At 42.3% G+C, this 24,687-nt stretch overlaps 2 protein-coding genes across 9 annotated transcripts in view; both read left to right on the top strand.

Moving 5' to 3' along the window:
- c5 (complement component 5) overlaps positions 1-23,542 on the top strand; it is a 124,905-nt gene extending 101,363 nt beyond the window's left edge. For all 3 annotated transcript variants that reach the window (XM_056236308.1, XM_056236300.1, XM_056236317.1), the window contains 26 exons: positions 3,979-4,081; positions 4,472-4,584; positions 4,690-4,774; positions 4,977-5,059; positions 5,556-5,692; positions 15,424-15,645; positions 15,926-15,986; positions 16,065-16,154; positions 16,375-16,587; positions 18,097-18,181; positions 18,366-18,525; positions 18,606-18,704; positions 18,798-18,969; positions 19,096-19,301; positions 19,390-19,542; positions 19,642-19,704; positions 20,972-21,065; positions 21,153-21,192; positions 21,297-21,399; positions 21,489-21,563; positions 21,670-21,775; positions 21,870-21,953; positions 22,524-22,613; positions 22,724-22,807; positions 22,951-23,092; positions 23,367-23,542. In XM_056236308.1, coding sequence (XP_056092283.1) covers positions 3,979-4,081; positions 4,472-4,584; positions 4,690-4,774; positions 4,977-5,059; positions 5,556-5,692; positions 15,424-15,645; positions 15,926-15,986; positions 16,065-16,154; positions 16,375-16,587; positions 18,097-18,181; positions 18,366-18,525; positions 18,606-18,704; positions 18,798-18,969; positions 19,096-19,301; positions 19,390-19,542; positions 19,642-19,704; positions 20,972-21,065; positions 21,153-21,192; positions 21,297-21,399; positions 21,489-21,563; positions 21,670-21,775; positions 21,870-21,953; positions 22,524-22,613; positions 22,724-22,807; positions 22,951-23,092; positions 23,367-23,508 — 3,005 coding nt within the window. In that variant the 3' untranslated portion in view covers positions 23,509-23,542. The remainder of the gene's footprint in view (positions 1-3,978; positions 4,082-4,471; positions 4,585-4,689; positions 4,775-4,976; positions 5,060-5,555; positions 5,693-15,423; positions 15,646-15,925; positions 15,987-16,064; positions 16,155-16,374; positions 16,588-18,096; positions 18,182-18,365; positions 18,526-18,605; positions 18,705-18,797; positions 18,970-19,095; positions 19,302-19,389; positions 19,543-19,641; positions 19,705-20,971; positions 21,066-21,152; positions 21,193-21,296; positions 21,400-21,488; positions 21,564-21,669; positions 21,776-21,869; positions 21,954-22,523; positions 22,614-22,723; positions 22,808-22,950; positions 23,093-23,366) is intronic.
- A 660-nt stretch (positions 23,543-24,202) lies between these two features.
- The window catches only part of cntrl (centriolin), a 42,214-nt gene continuing 41,729 nt past the window's right edge, over positions 24,203-24,687 (top strand). For 4 of the 6 annotated variants that reach the window (XM_056236256.1, XM_056236281.1, XM_056236248.1 and 1 more), the window contains exon 1: positions 24,203-24,371. In XM_056236256.1, the coding sequence (XP_056092231.1) occupies positions 24,224-24,371 (148 nt within the window). In that variant the 5' untranslated portion in view covers positions 24,203-24,223. The remainder of the gene's footprint in view (positions 24,372-24,687) is intronic. The other 2 variants (XM_056236273.1, XM_056236265.1) reach the window with 1 other exon arrangement.

Below are 24,687 nucleotides of genomic sequence, written 5' to 3'. Positions count from 1 at the left end.
AGAGTTGTCCACTCAGACAGAAACACAACTGGCAAAGGGACGAGTCCGGAGAGGCAAACAGATGTAACTGTGCGGCCCCGAAATGGTCCCTACCCAGCTGGACCGTCAAGGGATGGAGTCTCCACTCTCCCTGGCCATAGCTGTCGTGAGGCTCGTCGGTGGCACGATTCAGCAGGCCAGAAGAAATAGTGGAATGAAGCGACCTCAGAAGCTTCTGACTCCAAGGAGGAGGTGACGGGCGAGTTGTGACATGCGAGGGAAGCTTAGCGCAACGGTCGCGATGTTGTATTTTCAGACCAGTACCAGCTCGCTGAGCAGCGGTGGCTCAAAGCGAGGTGAACTGCCAACTCGAGGTAATGAATACCAATGCAGTCGGAGGTTGCCCAGGCCTCCATTAAAGCATGCCCTTTGTACATGGCCCCTCAGTCGGTGTTAGTGGACCTCATTCTAGGAGCGGTTTGGCCCGGAAAAACGAAGGGTCTGAACACGGGCTGAGGGTTTGGCGGCAGGCCAGGGTGATCTTTTTGTCACACAGGGCATGCCGCTCTACCACGGTCACCTCGGGACTCGATCATAAAGCAAGTGCTGAAGCGGTCTTCACATGGAGGAAGCCATAGCGGCTGCGTCTGCCATATGCCCCAGGAGCCTCTGAAAGTTATTTCAGTGGGACCCTTTCTCACTTCTAGCACCAGCCGAACACACTCTTCTTGAAGAGACGTGTTGGACCGAGTCCTTCTCCTGAACTGAAAAAGAGATACTCAGCCCGTGGGCGAGATTACTCTCTCCCAGTTGTCAGCTAGCGAACAAGAGGGAGCTGAAGGGTGCAAGGTTTTGCAGGGTCACACACCGCCAACTAGCCCTCTTGGGTCCCAGGAAGGGAGAAATTGCTCTTTCTTTGAAAATGTGGGTGCCGCTGGCTCCGCTTTTATGGGAACCAACAGCAGAACAACACCCACACAAAAAATAAAAACTTCACTCGGTCCTCTTACGAGTGAAGGGAGTGGCCGGTGACCATCTCCAAGAGCATTTCCTCCATCCCTGGGTGGCCCGCCTCAGGTTTAACGCTTTCGCTGTCGCTTGCCACCTGGCTTGGCAGCGCCTGAAGCAGACGGGGCGCCCCTTCTGCGGCCGGCTCCAAGCTGAGACCTGGGTGGAGGCCGTTGCGACGGAGACGAGGATCCCCCTTCCATGAGGTAGCGGTCGCTGGACACAGCTGCATTGCAACAGACCGCTCCACTGGAGGGATAGCCTCGTAACCCTTCACCATTCCCCCGTCAAGGGTAGTGAGGGGGGAGGAGCTACTCAGGCAATTTCTGGCAGAGAAAGGTGCCATCCATGCCCTCGTCAACTCCTCATGCACTTCAGGAAAGAAAGATACCGGAGCGGCGGGCTGAGAACCAGACTGGCCCGCACCGATAAACTAATCATCCAACCGAGATGGTTCGTGGAGGGTCCCACTCGAGCCATACCGCCTCGGCGGCCTTCTTGAGCATATCTGCCATCTCTGGATCCGGCTCGGGCAACGCTGGTCTCCCAGAGGGAGGCAGCGCAGCCGAGTCATCATCTCTAGAGCCCAGCTCCCCGTCCGATGCTGCAATGGACATCCTGTCCTCTGGAGGACAGGATGCGATCCGCAGGACATCCTGTCCTGCGGATTGCAAAAGCTGCTTCCAAATCATCAGTTCTCATTCTACTGGACCTGTCTGCTGCCTTCGACACTGTGAATCATCAGATCCTCTTGTCCGCCCTCTCATCACTGGGCATCACTGGAACCTCCCTCAACTGGTTTGAGTCCTATCTCACAGGTACGTCCTTCAAGGTCACATGGAGAGGTGAGGTATCCAAAGCACATCAACTGACCACAGGCGTTCCTCAGGGGTCAGTTCTCGGACCGCTCCTCTTCTCCATTTACACCACATCACTGGGACCTATCATACAGGCACATGGTTTCTCTTACCATTGCTATGCTGATGACACCCAGCTCTACCTCTCATTTCAACCAGATGATCCCACAGTAGCTGTACGGATCTCAAGCTGTCTGGCGGACATCTCGGCATGGATGAAGGATCATCACCTGCAGCTCAACCTGGCAAAGACTGAGCTTCTCGTCCTCCCTGCCAATCCGTCTCTACAGCACGACCTCACTATCCAGCTAGATTCATCCTCAATCACCCCATCAAGGTCGGTCAGAAATCTTGGAGTAATCTTTGATGATCAGCTGACCTTCACAGACCACATTACAAAGACAGCTCGATTATGCAGGTTTGCTATGCACAACATCAGGAAGATCAGGCCTTTCCTAACTGAGCATGCAACACAACTTCTCGTCCAGGCCCTGGTCATTTCTAGGCTTGATTACTGCAATGCTCTTCTGGCTGGACTTCCATCATGTGCAACTAAACCTCTACAAATGATCCAGAATGCTGCAGCTCGTCTTGTCTTCAACGAGCCCAAAAGGGCCCACGTCACTCCTCTGCTCATCTCTCTGCACTGGCTACCACTCGCTGCTCGCATCAAGTTCAAGGCTTTGACGCTTGCTTACAGATTGACCACAGGTTCAGCTCCCTCCTACTTCCACTCACTACTACAAGTCTACATCCCTACCAGAAGCCTACGATCGGTCAATGAGCGACGGCTCGTGGTACCATCACAGCGGGGCACAAAATCACTCTCCAGAACATTCTCATTCACGGTTCCATGCTGGTGGAATGATCTCCCCACCCTCATCCGGAATGCAGAATCCCTGACAACATTCAAAAGACAACTGAAAACTCATCTCTTCCGGGAGCACAAAAAAAAAAAAAAAAAAAAAAAAAAAAAAAAAAATCCTTTCCTCTAAATCCTCGCTTGCCTGGATTATGCTACTCCGAGCTATGTCTGAACTTTGTATTTTGAGCACTTCTTGCGTTGCTTTTGCCTCTTCACGATGACTCGCTTGGTTTAGTCCTCAGTTGTAAGTCGCTTTGGATAAAAGCGTCTGCTAAATGACTAAATGTGTAAATGTGTAAATGTGGAGGGGCCCCGAATGAGATGGTTGGTCGGTCCACCACAGAGGGACCAGCTGTCTCATCGGGGAGCTCCACCGGGGAGGGATCCATGGGGCTTTGCCGGGCGGATTACCCCTCAATGTAATCCTCAGGTCACCCAGCCCAGACGGCACTCTAGGCCTTTTTTTGGAAGGTAACCCAGAAGAGACACTAGAGTGGGACCTGGGGATGGGGACTCCACCTTCTCGAACGAAGGCGAGTCTCGGCCTTAGCACCGAGACGGTCATATTCCCACAATGAGAACATGACTCATCCACAAGAGCTTCTTCAGCGTGCTTTAAGCCCAAACACGTGATACAACTCTCGTGACCGTCAGAGGGGGACAGAGCCCTACCGCACCCAGAAACGCACGGATGGAATGGCATCTTGAAAAAGACGCAAAACTCACCCGTGTTGCTCTTTCAGAAATGGGACCCGTCACCAGTGCCAGAGCACACAGGGAATGACCGCTGCAACACTGAATTCAGCAAACTAAAAACAGCGAAGGACTCACTTTTCCGCCCTCAACCAGCCGTCAACACAAATACAGAAATTTACTTGCTATTAAAACAGCTCAAAGCTCGCGACCACCGCTGCACTGCACTGTAGAAACCACCAGCACCGGGAGACTCTTCCAAAAGAACACTGACACACTCGCTTGTTGAAACAACAGCACTCTTCAGAGACATCAAAGACGATCGGCTCCGAAGCGAAAGACAACTAGTGTGTGCATCCACTTCCGTATTTATACCCGCGCAGCGGGGGCGGAGTGTGTGATGCAAGTCACGCACGCCAATTCCATTGGCTCGTTTTAATAGTACTCGAAGATGACAGGCTCTGTAAGCGTGATCCCAATCAGTCGACTACGTCGAACGTGAGCGACTGAAAGGGAACCTTTTTTATCACTGCAACATCGTCAAAATACATTTATGCCCACATGTTTGTTGTACAGCCCAAACGTATGGGATGTCCAAGAATTGCTGCACATCTGGGACACGCAGTAGCCCTACGCTTGAAACCTGTGGAGATCGTTCTAGGAGATTGTCTTTTTCTGCGTAAGGAATTAAGCTCTTTTAATGTGACACTTACATGAAATCAGATCTTTTTGAGTTTCGTATTATGTATTTCTCTTTGTTGTAGTGCTAATGTTACATAAATACATGATACATAAAATAAATAAAATTGACATTATCAAGTAATAAACAACATTATTAATTTAATAATAATCTTTTTTTGTGAGTTCATTTAAATGGCAGCCACATGCTTTAACATAATCCATCTGAATGAAACAAACTGGTTAATTCAGGTTGATTGGGACACTTTTTCCAAGTCTCAATGGCAAACAATTTCCCAATCACCCTGAATATATTATACTTTAACATTAGCCTGTATCTTTGCACTGTGTAAAGTATTCCTGTGAATAATTTCATCTGACAAATCTGTAGAAATCTTTCTGAGCTCTTGAAGAAAAGGTGCCAGCGTGCCTTCTTGGAATGCTGTGAATTTGCTATGAAGCTCCGTAAAGAGAATGCGGATAGAATAATTCTAAGTCGTGGAGGTATGGTTGTTACTTATGAAATCATCAACACAATGAACTTCTTGTAACTTAGATGACTAAACATGTAAAAAGACAGGATCTAAAGTTCTCCATTACGTAATGCAGCAATCGACTTTCTGCTGGATGTGATGCCATCTCAGATTAGGAGCTACTTCCCTGAGAGCTGGTTATGGGAGGAACACACCAGCAAGTAAGAAAACTTTCTGAACTACAACCTTCTGGCTAATTGATAATCTTTATAATAGAAATTTGAAAAAATATTCTTAAAATATATCCATTAGGATTGTACTATTGCTAATAAACTGATTTGAAATACATCAAAATCTACATATGAGTGAAATTCCTCTCCTTTTGTTAAATTATCCAGTTACCTTTTAATCTGTCTGTTTAAGGTCTGGGTCAGTAAGCATTACCAAAAATCTTCCAGACTCACTGACTACATGGGAGCTGAAAGCAGTTGGGGTATTCAGTGAGGGTGAGGCAACAAGCTGGATCGAAATTATGTGTTTTAGCATCACCTGGTGGCTGAAAAAGGGAATATGTGTTATATATATATATATATATATATATATAATTTAAGCTTAGGCAAAAGCTGTCTGAAAGACTAAAATAGCATACTAACATACTAACTCTTATTATCATTTCAGTAGGCTATACAGTATGCAGATTTTCTATATCCATGGATTACCTGAATTACCTACTATTTAACTATGAATTACAGTAGCATTCTACCTTTAAAGGGATAGTCCACCGAAAAATTTAAATTCTGTTATCATTTAGCACCCGTCGTCAGGACCTGATTTACCTGAAATTATGATTACATTTTTTGGAATATTCTGACCATAGGCGTGAGCTTCACAAGAACAGCCATCATTACAAACAGTGCATTCTGGAAATAACCCAGTATGCATGCAAACCTGTTGGGGTGTTTTTTTTATTAGAATCTCAGACTCTCCTGTTCCTTTGGTCAGGGATCTGTGTGTCAGATGAAAAGGTTCAGGTGTCCCAGGACATTAGTGTGGATATACCCTTGCCTTATTCCATGGTTCGTGGAGAGCAGATTGAGCTCAGGGGTTCAGTCTACAATCAGCGTTCTTCAAAAACTCAGGTAAGCGGTTCACTTCTTATTCAGGAGGATGAGTTCAAATGATACTTTATGACCTACACTACCGTTCAAAAGTTTGGGTCAGATTTAAAAAAATAAATAAACAAATACTTTTATTCAGCACGGATGCATTAAATTGGTTAAAAAGGGACAGTAAAGACTTTTACATTGTTACAAAAGATTTCTATTTGAAATAAATGCTCTTTTGAACTTTCTTTTCATCAAAGATTCACGTATACTCAGACAGAAGTCCCATCTGTCCCCGAGCTCGGCATCGTCCCTGATTGCCCCGACCCTTCCGACTAAGCCCCTAATAACATTATCCACGCTAGTGGGAAAAGCATATACGGCAGCAGGTCAGGCTGGTGCATGTCTTCACACATCATGTCGATGTTACAGGCACACCAGGCCGACCTGTTGAGGGACCTAGACGATAGTGAGGGGGTGGGGCCTAAAAAGCAAGTGGAGACTGTCAAGCGTTACCTCCCTCGCCGTCACCAGGCCCCTGGGGCTGCTGAGCGTGAGAAGCCCCAACCGTCGAGCTCCTCATTTCGAGCGCAATATAAGGAGAGTGTCACCTCTCGTACCCCCCCTTAAAAACCATGGGTTACGTCCACACTCTCAGCCGAAGCCTTCCAAACAAAAAAAACGATCTGAGGAAAGTTCTTTTCGCGAAGAAGGCTTCGACAAAGAAGAAGTCCTGACGCCCATGGCGTCAGACTTCAGAGGGCAGCCCCCTCCGGGGTGGAGTGGTGTTCACCTTATTACAATGGTGCCCGCGCCACTTCGGTGCCCTCAGGAGGCTATTCAGCCAACCCCGCCACCATCGGTGCCTAGGGCGCAGCGTTTTCCAGCAAGCTTATGATCCAAAGTCACTACGACGCTGTGTCTGGTTCGAAAATCGGTCATTTCGGTAATTTCCTGCCAGTATGCTTCAGGTCACCAAAGTGGCTACTCTACTTCACTACTCAAAATCACACAGCGGTGTCTCCGCGCCTTTGTTATATGGAGGAAACCTTGGTTCTTGTCCCAGGGTACACTCTGAGGAGCTCTTTGTCATCGAGTCACTCTCTCGACAGATGCTTCTCTCACCGGCTGGGGAGCGGTAATGGAAGGCGGTCTTCATGGCATTGAAGCACTTCCCCGACCTAAGAGGCCATCATGTGCTTGTCCATACAGATTTTATCTGTTATCTGCATCTCAGGATACAACGCACTGTCCACTGTGGTTCCCTATCATACGACATACTTCGTGACCGACAAATAGGAATCTCGCTAGAGAGGCCAATTTACTTCGAGTGAAACTAAACGAGCCAATGCACATTGGCGTGCAATCATTTGTATCAGCTGCTCAGCCACGCAGTGTGGGTATATAATGAGCAGCAGGTGTGATTGCACTTCGGCATTGAACATGAGGTAGCGTTCATGGATGAGTCATGTACCCATTCTGGGAAGATGACCATCTCGGAGCTTCGGTCGAGACTCTCCTTCCTGCAAAGGAGTGGAGTCCCCACGCCTCTGCCACAATCTAATCTTCCTCAGAGGGTTACTTAAGGCATCCAAGCATCCAAGCCGCCTCCTGCACCTCCTGCCCCGTGGAACCAGGTAAGTGTTACACAGCACACTCAGACCCCGCTACGGGTCGCCTCCCAGAGAGAGCCTCCCGAGCCGCGTCCCTGCATTCCACCTCACTGCGGGTATGCCTACAGTCCCGTTGGTCCCGCTTGTACGGTCTCTGCAAGCCTGGTTAGCGCTACCCAGTCTGTCTCGCTGGCTCATTCGGACCATCAGGCTCGGCTATGTGATTCAGTTCCCCCAGTGTCCCCCCAAGTTTCAGGCCATCCACTCCACTACAGTGAGAGCAGCCGTTGCCCATGTCTTGTGGGCGGAGATCGCAGTCCTACTGGCGAAGGACGCAATAGAGCCGGTCCCTCCAGCCGATATGAGGTCAGGGTACTACAGTCCTTACTTCATTGTACCCAAGAAAGGCGGTGGGTTACGACCGATCTTGGATCTGCGAGTTTTGAATCGAGTCTCCACAAGCTACCGTTCAAAATGCTCACGCAGAAACGCATTTTCTAATACATCCGCCCCCGAAATTGGATTGCAGCGATCAACCTGAAGGACGCGTACTTTCATGTCTCGATTCTTCCTCGACACAGGCCGTTTCTGCACTTTGCGTTCGAGGATTGAGCATATCAGTACAAGGTCCTGCCCTTCGGGCTGTCCCTGTCTCCCTGTGTCTTCACGAAAGTCAGGGCGAAAGTCAGAGAGAACAGGGCGTTTGCATCCTCAACTATCTCGACGACTGGTTCATACTAGCACACTCTCTGGATCAGTTATGCAAACACAGGGACCTCATGCTCAGGCACCCCAGCCAGTTGGAACAGAGCCATGAGAGAACAGGGTGTCCATATGAGACCGCTTCAGCACTGGTTTCACGGCCGAGTCCCGAGATGGGCGTGGCATCACGGCACTCACCGGGTGACAACCACACCGGCCTGCAGCCAGACCTTCAGCCTGTGGTCAGACCCCTCGTTCCTCGAACAGGTGTCCAGGCATGCTGTGGTGTTCACAGATGCCTCTGCCACCAGCTGGGGTGCCACGTACTACGGGGTGTCAGGATTGTGGACGGGCCCCCAACTGCCTTGGCACATCAACTGCCTCAAGTTACTAGCAGTACGTCTCGCTCTGAGCCGCTTAAAAAGGCCGCTACAAGGCAGGGACGTGCTGGTCCATACGGACAACACTGTGACTGTTGCGCACATCAACCGACAAGGTGGTATACTCTCCCGTCGCATGTCGCAACTTGTTCGCCATCTCCTCCTCTGGAGTCAGAAGCACCTGAGGTCGCTTCGCGCCATGTATGTCTCCAGTGTGCTCAACTGTGTGGGCGACGAGCTGTCATGAGCTGTGCTCCCGGGAAAATGGTGACTCCACCTGCAGGCGGTTCAGCTGATCTGGAGAGAGTTCGTGGTGGCTCAGGTAGACCTGTTTGCCTCCTCAGAGACCTCCCACGGCCAGCTGTTTTACTCCATGACCGAGGGAACACTCTGCACGGACGCACTGGCACACAGCTGGCCCCGGGGCCTCCGCAAATATGCGTTTCCCCCAGTGAGCCTAGTTGCACAGACCCTGTGCAATGTCAGGGAGGACGAGGAGCAGGTCCTTCTGGTGGCTCCCTATTGGCCCACCCGGACCAGGTTCCCAGAACTCATGCTCCTCGTGACAGTCCCTCTCTGGCCCATTCCTCTGAGGAAGGACCTTCTGACTCAGAGATGGGGCAGCTTAATGGCACCCGCGTCCAGACCTCTGGAAACTCCATGTGTGGTCCCTGGACGGGACGCGGAGATTCTAGGTGACTCACCCCCAGAGGTACTTAACACCATCACTTCTGCACGGGCGCCGTCCACGAGACGTGTGTACACCTTGAAGTGGAACCTGTTCGTCGAGTGGTGTTCTTCTCGCAGAGAGGACCCCCGAAGATGTTCAACCGGCTTTCCTTCTTGCAGCAAGGGTTGGAGCAAAGGCTGTCTCCCTCCACCCTCAAAGGACATGCTGCCACTCCAGGATGGTCCCTTTGAGCCTTTGCAATCAGCAGACTTAAAGCTTTCTCTCCATGAAGACTTCACTGCTGGTTGCACTTAGGGGTGGGAATCTCTAGGCACCTCACGATTCGATTCGATTACGATTCAGAGGGCTGCGATTCGATGCCAAAGCGATTATCGATTATCTGAATCTTTTTTGTGTGTGTGTGTGACTATAAATACTTTGCGTTAAAAGTACCAAGTAATGACCCATAAAGAATTAACGTACAATATACAGGTCCTTCTAAAAAAATTAGCATATTGTGATACAGTTAATTATTTTCCACAAAGTAATGATACAAATTAAACTTTCATATATTTTAGATTCATTGTACACCAACTGAAATATTTCAGGTCTTTTATTGGTTTAATACTGATGATTTTGGCATACAGCTCATGAAAACCCAAAATTCCTATCTCAAAAAATTAGCATTATCATGAAAAGGGTCTCTAAACGAGCTATTAACCTAATCATCTGAATCAACTAATTAACTCTAAACACCTGCAAAAGATTCCTGAGGCCTTTAAAAACTCCCAGCCTGTTTCATTACTCAAAACCGCAATCATGGGTAAGACTGCTGACCTGACTGCTGTCCAGAAGGCCATCATTGACACCCTCAAGCAAGAGCTTTAACCTTTAACCCCCCCTTTTGTTTTGTAGAAAGCCTTTCTTTAAATTAAATTTCGTTTTGTATAAATTGTATCTTAATTTTAATCACTGTTTCATTAACTAATTGCCTGGAATTATACAAATATAGCAGACATATAATCAGGACGATGTGGAAGCGACGGTGCGATCTCTTGCGTGTGAACTGGAGCTCGTCTCATATAAATGAACCGAAACTCGTGCGCCCATCGGAGACGGAATTCACTGCTGATATTCTGAGGATACAACATAGCCAATAGGCTATACTAGGGACTTTAGCCTTTAAATATCTTTGCTGCATGCACAGTCTCCTTTCTAGAACAGCCAAGAGCTTTTTAGCCTTGCATCGCTCACGGACCTTAAAACTGATCAAAAAACGAAAATTGATAAAAAAACGTTGGTGCGGATGGATGGCGGACAGATGATGATTTTTGTGCTGCGGTTCCGTTGCGGATGAAATAACAATAGCCCATCCGCGCATCTCTAATAGAATGTAATGCTATGTGTCATGGAACATTGGGCTCCCCAACTCGCGAAAGGGATTTGCTCCATCTTTTGATAAGTTTTGTTTAGAAAACCTTGAATCCATGTAAGACACACTATCATTAGAAATAATCCATGTCATCATTAGAATCAATGAATCCATATCAGTAGACACAACGTGCACACATGTGCAGGCCATTGTTTTTTTTGTTTTTGTTTTTTTGCGGTGATGACGGTGACGAGCTCAGGCCCGCGGTTGGAGTCACGTGACCGCGGTATTGCGGTAATGCGGTAACCGTCCCAGCCCTAGCTGCTGGTGTTGGTCCACTGTGTTTTATTAAGGGCAGGGACAATGCAGCTAGCTATCAGGAGATTTTGGAGCACTTCATGCTTCCATCTGCTGAAAAGCTTTATGGAGATGAAGATTTCATTTTTCAGCACCTGCTCACAGTGCCAAAACCACTGGTAAATTGTTTACTGACCATGGTATTACTGTGCTCAATTGGCCTGCCAACTCTCCTAACCTGAACACCATAGAGAATCTGTGGGATATTGTGAAGACAAAGTTGAGAGACGCAAGACCCAACACTCTGGATGAGCTTAAGGCTGCAATCGAAGCATCCTGGGCCTCCATAACACCTCAGCAGTGCCACAGGCTGATTGCCTCCATGCCACGCCGCATTGAAGCAGTCATTTCTGCAAAAGGATTCCCGACCAAGTATTGAGTGCATAACTGAACATAATTATTTGAAGGTTGACTTTTTTTTTTTGTATTGGAAACACTTCTTTTATTGGTCGGATGAAATATGCTAATTTTTTTAGATAGGAATTTTGGGTTTTAATGAGCTGTATGCCAAAATCATCAGTATTAAAACAATAAAAGACCTGAAATATTTCAGTTGGTGTGCAATGAATCTAAAGTATATGAAAGTTTAATTTTTATCATTACATTATGGAAAATAATGAACTTTATCACAATATGCTAATTTTTTGAGACGGACCTGTATTTTATTAACATTGCAAAGAACCAACAGGAAAATAAATGTGTGCCTGAACTAGCAGCTTACTTGTAGTAAATTAATAATATAACAACGACCGGTATAGCCGAGTGTTTTTCCTTCTCTGGGTGGAAACGAGTCAAATGGCTTCTCATATTGTCGTGTTTCCGACAAACATTTTAGTTTTATTCTACAAAGCTTACAAATAGTGTGGCTCTTGTCCAGCTCCTTTCCCCCTTCAACTTCATAGAAGCCAAAATATTTCCACAAGTCAGCTTCTAACGAGGAAGGTGTTTGGATTTCGCGCTCAGCCATCGCGTCTCTGTTATGTGCACGCCACAGATGGTCCGGGCACTGCACTTCCGTGCTTCAGAGTTCCGTATTTTGCGTTTCCGTCAATATTATGTTATTATAAATGTCATTAAAAAATTTTTTTTTTTTTTTTGAAAATCGTTTTTTGACATTTGTGAATCGATTCAGAATCGTCCACGTCCACATCGCGATGCATTTAAGAATCGATTTTTCCCCCCACCCCTAGTTGCACTGGCCACTGGCCTCTGTCAAGCTCTGTCAGCTCTTTGTCTGTTACGGAGGCCAGCAGAAGGGAAATGCTGTCTCCAAGCAGAGGATGGCCCACTGGATAGTGGATGCAATCGCCTTGGCTTACCAAGCACAAGGCGTGCCCTGCCCGCTCAGGTTGCATGCTTACTCCACGAGAGGCGTTGCATCCTCCTGGGCGCTGGCACATGGCTCCTCACTAACAGATATCTGTAGAGCTGCGGGCTGGGCGACACCTAACATGTTCACTAAATATTATAGCCTACGTGCAGAGCCGGTCTCCTCCCGTGTTCTCACCCTAAACGGGTAGAAGCACTGAGAGGCCCGGCTCGGTCGGCTTGCTGCACCCTACTGTGCACCCTTATTGCTCCAGAGTGAAAAACCTGTCGAGTCCTCCAACACCCTCGGCCCGGACATGGCGGAGCGTCCGGCGCCAGGCCTTTATCCGTTGAATCCTTGAGAACCGGGTCTAGGCTGGGTCCCATATGTGTGACCCTGCAGGGATCCCATATGTGTATTTCTTCCATGGCTGCTCCTAAACGGAAGCCCGTGTCTTTCATATGCAGTACAACCTTTGGGTTAGTCCATATGTATATCGCCACATAACTCCTTCGGGGAAGAATGTGGGTTCCGCAGCGCTCTCCTTCCTAACAGAAAGGGCACGCTTTCCCAGTGTTATCCAATAATCTCACTGTATGGGTTATCACGGAACAACATTGACAGATACACTCTGTGTAAGCCCTCTCATGTCAAGTCAAGTCACCTTTATTTATATAGCGCTTTTTACAATACAGATTGTATCAAAGCAGCTTCACAGTGATAACTTGAAAATAATACAACAAGTGGGTCATCGTCCACCTGAAGTAAGGCAGATCAATAATATTGTTGAATATTAAATGTCCCCAACTAAGCAAGCCAAAGGCCAAGGCAACAGTGGCAAGGAACCAAAACTTCATCAGGTGACAGAATGGAGGAAAAAAACCTTGGGTGAAACCAGGCTCAGTCGGGGGGCAGTTCTCCTATCTGACATTACAGGTCAGAAGTTAGAACATTCACAATATTTATCCAGTTCCATCTGGTTGGAGGTCAGAGTCATCACGCCGATATGGAGACGAGTTTGTTGAGGTGTCCATGAGGCCTTCATAGGGCTGATGAGGCTGGCACTTAAGGGATGCGTTGTGGTCATGTCCAGGCGCAGGTTCACCGTCTGATCTGGATACGGCCTGGATCCGGCTGACTTCAGTAAACCTCGGAAGAAATGGAAAGACTAACATTAGCGTAGATGCCATTCTGCTAATGATGTAACGAGTACATCAGGTGTTGTAGGAAGTGTCCCTGGTTCCGGCTGACCTAATCTATGCAGCCTAATAATCATTTAACTGATTTGAATAATAGAAATGTATAATGTTCTATGTGAATGCCAGGTAAAAGAGATGTGTTTTTAGTCTAGATTTAAACTGACAGAGTGTGTCTGCTTCCCGGACAATGTTAGGGAGACTGTTCCAAAGTTTAGGTGCTAAATAGGAAAATGATCTACCGCCAGCAGTTGATTTTGATTTTCTAGGTATTATCAATTTGAGATCGCAATAGACGTGAAGGACTATAATGCGTTAAGAGCTCGCTCAAGTACTGGGGAGCTAAACCGTTTAGTGCTTTGTAGATGGTCAGCAATATTTTAAAATTTATACGATGTTTAATAGGGAGCCAATGCTGTGTTGACAGAACCGGGCTAATATGGTCATACTTCCTGGTTCTAGTGAGAACTCTAGCTGCTGCGTTTTGGACCAGCTGTAGTTTGTTTATTAAGCGTGCAGGGCAACCACCCAGTATAGAGCATTACAATAATCTAGCCTTGAGGTCATGAACGGATGAACTAACTGTTCCGTATTTTTCATTGAAAGCTTATGTCATAATTTAGATATATTTTTAAGATGAAAGAATGCGGTTTTACAGATGCTAGAAACGTGACTTTCAAATGAAAGATTGGTATCAAAGAGCACACCCAGGTTCCTAACCGACGATGAAGACTTGACAGAGCAGCCAGTATTAGACAGTATAATACTGCCAAAGCAAATTTGTGTCCCGCCAAAGCTTTTATTGATCGGCGAGTGATGTAGAATAGAATGACTGCTGCGCTTGACAGGGCGCATAACGAGCAGAGCTTGACAGGGCGCATAACGAGCAGAGAGAGAGAGAGAGAGAGAGAGCGCCCCGGCCGCGCACACTCTCACGTCTTCAAACAAAACGAGCGCTGTCTTGCTCTCTCTCCCTCGCGCATATTAATCAAAATCAATTGACACGATAGTAAAAGGTCGGAAGACCGCAGTTTCACGTGGAGCATTTGGAGATTTTTACACTCAATGAACAACATCTCAACACTAAATTATAAAGGCCGGTCTCATATAGACGCCTGTCTCAAATTCAAGCCGGTGCAGTTCGACGATTATATAAACCCGGGCTATAATTTTAAGTTTTACGGTATATTAAAATAGAAAACATTTTAAATTGTAATAATATTTCACAATATTACTGTTTTACTGTACCCTGACTTCGTCATACTCATATTCTAGTCAGAATGTGAGTCTGATACTGCTCCATAGGGCTTTGATTATGAGGCGTGTCTTAACCGAACCAGGGAAAAAAAAACTCTGCACTCAATTGGATAGACCTACAACCAATCAGAGCAACGCAGTAAGTCAGCTACATAGTTGCATAGCATAGTTTCAACAGAACTCAACTGCATGCACACTGGAAGTAGTAAAATAATGAGTGTTGCTTCTTTTACTTGGTCCTCCATGAGTGCAAGTGTGCGACCAAAGGAGAAACCACAACGACCACAGGGTTTTCATTGCGTCCCATCTTCTTAGCGACCATCGGAGCCAGCTGATAAAATAAACTTTTGCCGAATCCCGTACGAAGGACGGCAAACACATCTTTCCGATCGACAAATGCCTTGATTGCAGTTCTCTGTTCGTCTTTTAAAATTAATGAGCTGTCGATTTCTTTTACAACAGATGCAATAGCGGAATCTATACATCTCAATTCTCCAGCTGCAGTCATCTCTGAGGGAAACCAGTTCAACCCAAGCGCTCGTTGATAACGCGATGATTACGTAACTGCAGATCATCTGTCCATCATCGTATAAAGCCCGCCCTGGCAATTTGATTGGCCCGACTAATTCTGAACCGATCATAATTACTCCTCAATGGACTCCTCAAACTTCCCGACCAAAAAATGTTGTGGGCGGGGTTCGGGCTGGCATCCAGGCTAGTTTTACTGCATTTTTTATCAAATAAATGTAGTCTTGGTGAGCGTAAGAGACTTCTTTCAAAAGTATTAAAAAATCTGACCGACCCCAGACTTCTGAACAATGGTGTATATATTTATGTGACATTATGGTGATAAACTCATTACAGTTTTCTTTCTCTCTGTATCTTTTTATATCTCACACATACATGAATAGTTCATTGTGACCCTGACGGCAACAGAGGGAGTGTGTGTGTTTCGTGGAACTCAACAGGGGAAACGTGGAAAGCCAAATGAAAACAAAGGGCATATCCAAGCCCGGTCAGTGGCTTTGGTCACGTTCTACATCATGGCCTTGGAAGCGGGCACTCATACGCTCACTTTCACTTTAACAACTGAGTGGGGGACTGAGAGTGTGGTCAAGAAATTGAAAGTGGTGGTAAGAGGCAATATGCAGTCAGTCCTATAGGACTGTATCTTTGTAACACTTTGTTCCCTTCTTTCTAAAGATGTACAAACTACATTTTTAATATAGAAGGAAGTTTTGAAAGTTACAGTGTGTTTTTATTGTACACCGAAGTCTTTTATTTTAAAAGAGTACAGTATAGATTCCTCATGATATTTTTGCTTAAAACTTGTGTTTATTGAGAACTAAACCAGTTTCAGTTTAGTATGCCTGAGATTATGATCTGACTAACTAATGTTCTGGTACTTCACAGCCAGAGGGAATTAGAAACGAAATACAAAGTGGTGGAAGAATAGATCCAAATGGAGTCTTTGGTAAGGACATCTGAAGAGTATAAGCATGCTCTCTGCTCGTGTGCGGGAGTTTCACGCCATTTCTTTTTCCCTTCTTAGGCACTTCTATGCGAAAACTTGAATTAAAAAATGTCATTCCACCAAACATTGTGCCCAAGTCAACTGTGGATCGTATTCTAACAGTTAATGGTATGATGCCTGTGAAGCTTGAACACATTTGTGCAGATGCTAAATGACACCTTCTACACAGTCACATTTTTTTAACTATATCAGATTTGTGCGATAGTGTTTCTTTTATAAACTGCATAGATTAAAATTGATTATACTGGAGGTTCCAGAGGCCCTATGTATTTTTATAGTGAGGAAATGTTGCCAAGTCACAATTTTGTAACTTGTTTTTCTTGTTCAGGTGAAGTACTGGGAGAGCTTTTGTCAATAATAAATAACCCAGAAGGTTTAAAACAGTTGACTAACCTGCCAAGGGGAAATGCAGAGATGGAGCTCATGAGTCTCCTACCGATCTACTATGTCTACCACTTCCTAGACAAGACAGAGAAATGGGACATTTTGGGGAAAGAGTCAGCAGCAAGTGAAAAGGAATTAAAACGGAAAATGCAAGCTGGTGGGATGTTTGTTTCAGTACAGTAGAATATTTTTTTCCCCCTTACATTTCTTGTATATCATGTTCTTTTTAGGGGTTCAAGGCCGTAGCGCTGAAACCCTGTTGTAATGGTTAGAATTTCCAAGGATCAGCATTCTCCACTATAAGTGATTGGACAGACCAAACCATAAGTTGTACAGACTTTATACTTTGAGGGATGGTAGAACCAAGCCCCCATCTACAACGTTACCAAGGCTCGCCCCAATCGGCCTGATGGTGACACTACAGCGATCAAAAGAATGTAATGGCTCATAACTCAAACCATTCATCGCAGGCTCAAGTGACTTATGTTGGAATCCTTGGCTCAAGACAAACAAAACACACATCTCGGATTCAATCTTTACCATGCACAATTGTTGGGGATTTAAAAAAAAAAAAACTACTTTCGGGAAATAGTCCTAGGTTTTTCACCCGATCAGAACCAAACCAGTGGAGAAATATTCTCTGGAATCTGACTGTCAATAATTATTAAAAAAGTAAAAATTTCGATTGACCTCTGTGGCGGGATGCCAATCTTGTACTAGTACTTGTACTAAAATGATTATCCCTCTTGAACGATGGAGATAATTTCACCAAACTCTGTACACCTATGAATGGGCTCAGTCTGTGGTCGCGTTGAAAAGTACTGCCCACTTGGTGGTGCTTTAAATAAATAAAAATACAAAAGGCTATAGCTACGCAACAGACAGTCCGATTGACTTGAAAACTGGTGGGTGGTGTCTAGGTGCCGCAATTGTTTACAAGGACATTCAAATATCTCGAAAAACATGGCCGCCATCGGCCAATGAAGTTCGAGCAGCTGTTAGATAAGGTTAATGGAGGCCGATCGGAAGGAAACTCGCTGAGCTTGTTTGACTCACGGCCCGAGAGGCCTGTGAGGGTGCCTTCACGTTTTTTCACGTGCGTAAAGGATTGTATATCATACGATTTTTCATACATGCCCACAACTTTTATACCATATGTTACAACTCATTCTGAGCAACTTTGCCTCTAGGACCACCGCTGCCAATCGAACCCTTCATTAAATATTGGAGATTGTTTAAAAAAAAACTACTTTCACGAACTAGTGCTTGGTTTTTGGCTCAACCTCGATAACTGTTAAAAATTTAAAACATATATTTTCTCAGTAAATTGGCTGCAACCACTAGGTGGTTACATGCTTGATAAATAAAACATAATAACTTTTTAAGCATGTGCTTGAAGATAACTTTTTACGCATGTGTAAGTCCTTAAAGCACTTGAACCCCCGTTAATTGCTGCTTGCTGCTATATTTTCATTATTTATTTTGTTTAAAAAAAAAATTGTATACTCTGTCTCCATATAATAGTAACAAAAATTTTATGATAATTTCCATAAATTTTTGTTTTTTACTTGCTTGTCTTATACAAAAGTAACTATATCAGTTATTGCCAGTACAATTAACTATAATTAACTATTAAGTGATTTAATGACTCACTGTTTCTTTCCAGGCATCACCAGCATGATGTCATATAAGCTGAAGTATGAACATGGTTTCAGCATGTGGTCGAACAAGGACAAATCACCTAGTACCTGGTAAACAACTGCTCAATTTTTGTAGGCCTATGCCATATTTTTTCCTCAGTGGTAGCTGAAACGAAGCATTGTCTAATTGTTATTTTACAAATGTTTTACATAGAAATCAATACATATAGAACTTATACATTTTACGTGCTACTAACATTCTACTGGAGGTGTAATGTTGTAAAAACTTCTTTAGGGTGACGGCTCTTATAGTCAAGACTTTTGCTGACATGCATGAATATGTCTCTTTGGAGTCTGAAGTGCTGATCAACGGCATTTACTGGCTGATTAAAAATCGTCAGAATCGTGATGGCTCGTTCTTTGAGAAATCACAAAACAATCCACTTAAACTCATGGTATGTGACGAAAATAAGTGTTCATGATATCATACTGTATATTTCAGTGTTTTGATCAAGATTGTCTTGTTTTTTTAAAGGGTGCCGGAGCAGATGTCACTGAAAAGACAGTCTTCCTCACTTCTTTTGTCATGATTGGAATTAAAAATGCTCTGAAGGTCCCAAATGTTAACATACTGGTACGACTGTCAGTAAATTCTGACCAATTTGAAACCTAAATGTAGGATTGTTCCTCATTCAGTCAGTGACTAACAGCACAATTGTCTCTCTAGGCCTTTAAAAATGCTTTAGATCATGCCACGGAGTACCTCTCCTCTAAGTCAAAGAAGATTGAAAGTTTATATGTTAGAGCCATTGCATCCTATGCTCTGACACTGGTAGACATCAATAGTATGCCGGCAATCGGCCTTTATGAAAAAATCAAACAGCAGGCTCAAGTTAAAGGTAAAATCTTATTTGGAACATTCCACACACTTTTGACCAAAAAAACAAATCAGCACAGATTAAACCCTCTCATATTTGACCAATAACTTAATACCAACAATTTGTCTGTACATCTAACATTTTCAGGGAACCCAGCCACAATTCGTTTCTGGGAAGACTCTAAATATAACAAGGATTCATTAAAACCCAGTGGTGCGACATCAAAGACCGTGGAAACAACAGTTTATGTCCTGCTTAACTCTTTAGTCAGAGGTGATTCCACCTATGCAAAGCCAATCCTGAACTGGTTAACACAAGACCAGAGATACGGAGGGGGCATTTTCTCAACACAGGTACTCAATGCAATATATATATATACAGTCTCTTAATCTTTTAATGTTGTCTTTATCATATGTGATCTTACTTTCCTAAAATTTTCAGGACAGCATTCTCACTTTGGAGGCCCTTACCAAGTATAGCCTCTTAGCCAGTCAAGCCACCTTAGACATGGTGGTTGACATTGAATACAAGACTAAAGGTGACATCAGCAGAATCAAACTAACTCAGCAAAAGCCTGTGGCTAAACCAATAGCGGTAAGACGCTCTTTTTTTATGATGTTAACTTAATTATTATGGGTAAAGTTTTCATTTTAAATTATATATAAATGCTACTCTTCTGTTTTCTTTGAAAAGGTGATTAAAAATGATGATATAATAATCAAAACAGCAATGAGCTCTGGTGTTTCATTTGCCAAAGTAAGTGAGCTTATATTTAACAAAGGAATATCAGTATCAGTTATTGGTTGATATTACTAATACTGTATATATCAAAATTGGATATTTATTTGTCCACACTCATTTTCATCTATTTTTACATTTAAACTACCTCTGCTATCTTCTAGTGATCACTTAAAATGAATCTGTTTTTTTTTTATACTTGTCTAGTTACATAGTGTAATGATTCAAAATGTACTCAAATGTATTATTTAAAAGTATTGATTTAATTTTTAGTGTTTTTATTTGATTTTGCAAAATAGTATTGTAGAATTTTAATATATGCCATTGATCAGTACCGACCAGATTAAAAACCACAAAGGTAACACTTTACAAAACGGGTGCACTAATAAGCATTAATTCATGCTTAACTAATGCACAGATAATACTGAATTAATGTGTAACTAATGATTATCTAAGCTATTAATTAATGATTACCACATTAGGAACTAATTAAGAGTCTGTATGGTTAATGTATTAGTTCATAAATGAATTGTTATTGATTAAATATGTAATTGTGAATTAATTCCCTAATAACTCATTTTTTTAACTAATAGTGTTAATTAATATGTTAATTACCAGAATGAGCCAAAGCCTTGTATTTCAACTTCCAGATAATACAGGTACACTAATATGCATTAATACATGATTAATTACTTCATTGTTAGTGCAAATTCATGTGCAAATTACTACAATTACTAAATGACTAGTTAATAATGATGTGCCTCAATAAGTAAAGTCATAACATAGTGATACCTTTGCAAGTCATTAGCTAATGATTAATTAAAGCAGACAACTGGAAGTTGAAATGCATAGCTTTGACTAATTGTGGTAATTAACACATTCATTTACACTATTAGTTAATAAAATATGTTATAAAGGAATTAATACACAATGACACATTGAATTAATAGCAATTCATGTATTACTTAATCCATTAATAGACTCTTTATTAGTTGCTGATGCAGTAATCATGAATTAATGGTTTAGTTCTTCATGAATCATACATTAACTCATGATTATCTATACATTAGTTAAACATGAATTAATGCATATTAGTGCACCCGTATTGTAAAGTGTGACCAACACGAACAAAACAAAATCATCCTTTTTTAAACAATCATTCTGGATGGTCATTTTCAGTGTATTTGATAAACACTACAATAATCTAGACTTATATATATATATATATATATAAATTCTATGCATGAAACCAACTGTATTTATTGATTAACCAAATTTTTGACAGCTGAGAACAGTTTACTATGGGATGACAGAGAGCAATGGAAATTGCCAATTTAATATATCAATTGACATTCATGACCGTGTCCCATATTCAGATGGTACGTTCTGTAATTTTTTCTACTTTTATACACTCGTTATCTTTTAAAATGAACTTGGTGCAGCTAATTTGATTTCTTTGTGAGCAGATCCTATGCTTTTGTCACAGCGGATTGTGGCCTGTGCAAAGTAAGTCTGTAGAAACTCCTGATAAGAAGATACAGGTTTTAAGTGTGTGTGTAAATTTCTGATTTGCATTTAAAACGTATTAAAAAAATCCATTATGTGTAAAGATACAAACCACATGAAAATGCGATTGAAACTGAGTCAGGACTCACTGTGATGGAAATTAATTTGCCGACTGGTGTGATCCCAGTCCAGGAAGATTTAGATATGGTGAGACACTAAATGCAAATACATTTCCATAGAAAACATTCAGAGTTTCAGAAAATTGTAGTGACATTTTATGTTTCTAAATTTTGCAGTATCAAAATGGACTTGAGTCTCAGCTTTCCAACTATGAAATATTGGGTGACAAAGTCATCCTTCAAATAGATTCGGTGAGCATTGCTTGACAAAACAAACTTTCTTCAAAGGTTTGCATTAAAATATGGTGTGTATTTCATCTTGAAGAATATTTTTAACCATACAATACTTATCCTGCAGATACCATCAGAAGATTTCTACTGTGTGGGTTTCCGTATTCAAGAGGAATTTGAAACTGGCATGAGCAGATCCTCGGTATTCAGAGTTTATGAATTTAATGATCAAGGTATAGCACAAATGTTTCCCCAAATGTTTGATTTATATCTGGCTGAACTTATTTTAGCTACATAAAACAAGCTTTCTCTACTCATTTTTAATAGGAAGTACTTGTATGAAGTTTTACCACAAACAAAGCCGCAAACTGTTGCGACTCTGTGAGGGAGACCAGTGTCAGTGCATGGCAGGTAAGCTGCTTAGAAGCAAAACAAAACAGAAATAAAGAAAAGAAATTACCGTAAACAGTTATTAACAAAAATCGTTTTTTACCCAGCTAATAAAGATAAGTTCAAAAAAAAATGTAGCTAATGTTCCCATTAAGTTGTTTCTGAATGTTCTCTGAACGTTCAAGATGAAAATGTTTTGCAAACATTATGGGAACAATACTTTTTTGAAAGTTCTCCAAACATTCTAAAACAAGTAGAAACATTTTTAAAAAGCGGACTAGACGGACATCCAACTATTATATTTCAGAAAAAACGCTCCATTAACGATGTATAAATAATGATTTTGTGCTAAAGTTTTGAGAACATTTTACAGACTAGATAACTTTGAATGAACGTAGGAATAATGTTTGTTCATAACTTTTAGAGTACCTTGCCAGAATGCAAGCCAAAGTTGTGAGAATGTTCCCTAGTTGGGTATACTGCTAATGCACATGACATTATCATTTACATAGGCTTACATGTGTATTGAGTTTAATGCGTCTGTGTTAGTTTAACAATTTTTTTGTATTTCCATGTCTTTTTCAAAATTAGCGGAATGCTGCAACTTTAAATCCACCATTGATCCCACAATCACTGCCGAACAGCGCAAAAATGATACGTGCAAAGAAAGCATGAAATATGGTAAATAATGATCCTCATGAAGCTTCTGGTCACATAAAAATCATTGTCACATGATCAGTGGTATACGTTTGCACAATGATGTCATTTACTGCCCCATCTTTTTTTTCTAGTATTTAAAGTGTTAATTGAATCCTCTGAGGCAAGTGGAGATTTCATGACTTACAAAGCAAAAGTCAAAGCAGTGCTAAAAAAAGGCAAGAGTATATTGAATATGTTTTGTGTCAATATATTATAAAGTTTAAGTTGTAAATGATTTAAAGTAAAAAAAAAAAAAAAAAAAAAAAAAAAAAAAAAACAAGTTGCATCACAGCTTCAATCCATAATTTCTCTTCTGCAGAACAAACGGACGACTTAAAAACAGATTCAGAGATAGATTTTGTGAAGAAGGCAACCTGCATTGAAACAAATTTCGAAGTTGGCAAGCAGTATCTGGTCATGACTTCTGAGAGTATGAAGATACGAGTGGATCATTCTTATAAGTGAGTTCTTTTTTGCTTTCTTGCTCATGTTTTAAAAAAACACATCATATAATACCGGATCAAGATTTTGGGCAAGACTATCTGCTTGTACGACCAAAAAAATTCATCATATGTAATTTTTTGCAAATTCATTATGAATTCCTAAAATCTGTTACGTAATACCTTGCATTAGTACAACACATTGTAAAGTGATAGTGTTTTACAATCATTATTTAACTATTATGTGGGCTAGTACAGAAGCCTCAGAACTGATTTTCTTTATACCATGTTTCAGGTATAAGTTTCCTTTGGACTCACATGCTTGGGTGGACTGGTGGCCACTTGAATCTGACTGCAGGAATGCTGCCTGCAAACAATACGCCACAGTGTTGGATGATTTTGAATTTGATTTCTTATTATTTGGCTGTGATAAATGATAAATTGCAATGCCAATAAAAGAGATAATCCTTATGCATGTTCTTAGTGACAATGTGTTTAGGAAATTGTTTGTTGTTATTTATGTATGTCCATACAATTATTATAATATCTTGCTAAACATTGTGAAAAACATTCTGGTTGTTTGGAAATGGAGTCTGCTTTGAGCACACAGTACTCTTATTTTGAAATAATTGCAGCTGAGTCACATGATCTAAACATCACCGCGAATCATTTGAGTTCATGGCTGGAGAATCAGACAAGAGAATGATAGCTCAGTTTAAACCTTTAGAAACGCATGAACTATATATGACACCTGGGACAAGAGCTAAAAGTAACAGGCTTGTATCCGCTCTGACAGTATTTAAGAGAGAATTATAATAATCTGACGGTTACTGGATGATCGCTAGGAATCCTAATAGGTCGCTATGGAAACTGGGCTAACAAAAATGGACGAGTCTTCACAAAACAGTGAGTGGCCATGCAGTTAAATATAAAACTTATTTTTAATATATATTTAAACATTTTTTATGTCAGTAGATGACTTTCGTTCTTTCATTTAGTTAGTTTTGGTCTGCATTGTAAGTTTTTAACATAAAGCAGAAGAAACTACCAGCAGTTAGGTCTTAGCAGTCGACTTGATTTAGGTAGGAGTAGCATCGTAATCGCTGGCTTCCTCAGATAAAATTAATTAATAAATACCCCCACGATAATAAAATGAAAAGACTCGCATGCAAGATGCGCAAACAATCACCAACAACAGGATCCAAATGTTCTAAGAGCCTCCAGAGCAAATCTGTGACCCCCAACGCCATCTCACGGTCGGAGAGGGATGGAGGTCCTAGAGAAGATCTTAACGATGATGGTAAATCTCAGTCTCTTATTGTTTAGATACTAACGTTACATGTCCTACAGTACAGGTGTCTCTCTCATCTGATATGTCCCTTTGAGGTCTTAAGGTCATTTCTCCAAATTCATTCAACAACTGGATATTTCTTTAACTTTGGGCACTTAATCTAAAACTAAAAATCCATCCAAAGTGTAAATTATTTAGTGTTTAAAACTACGATGACTAAGAGTGAAATAAGCATAAATCATCCTAGCTAATTTATATGTCACTTGAGTAAACTGCAACGTAATCTGGTGACCAAACTTTCGTCCTGAACTGGGTTGTGGCGAAA

The sequence above is a fragment of the Rhinichthys klamathensis genome, unplaced genomic scaffold, assembly GCF_029890125.1.
Source record: "Rhinichthys klamathensis goyatoka isolate OS25496 unplaced genomic scaffold, OSU_Roscu_1.1 h1tg000019l_1, whole genome shotgun sequence".
NCBI lineage: Eukaryota > Metazoa > Chordata > Actinopteri > Cypriniformes > Leuciscidae > Rhinichthys > Rhinichthys klamathensis.
Note: the sequence above shows the minus strand (reverse complement) of the source record. Positions and strands in the feature narration are given on the sequence as shown.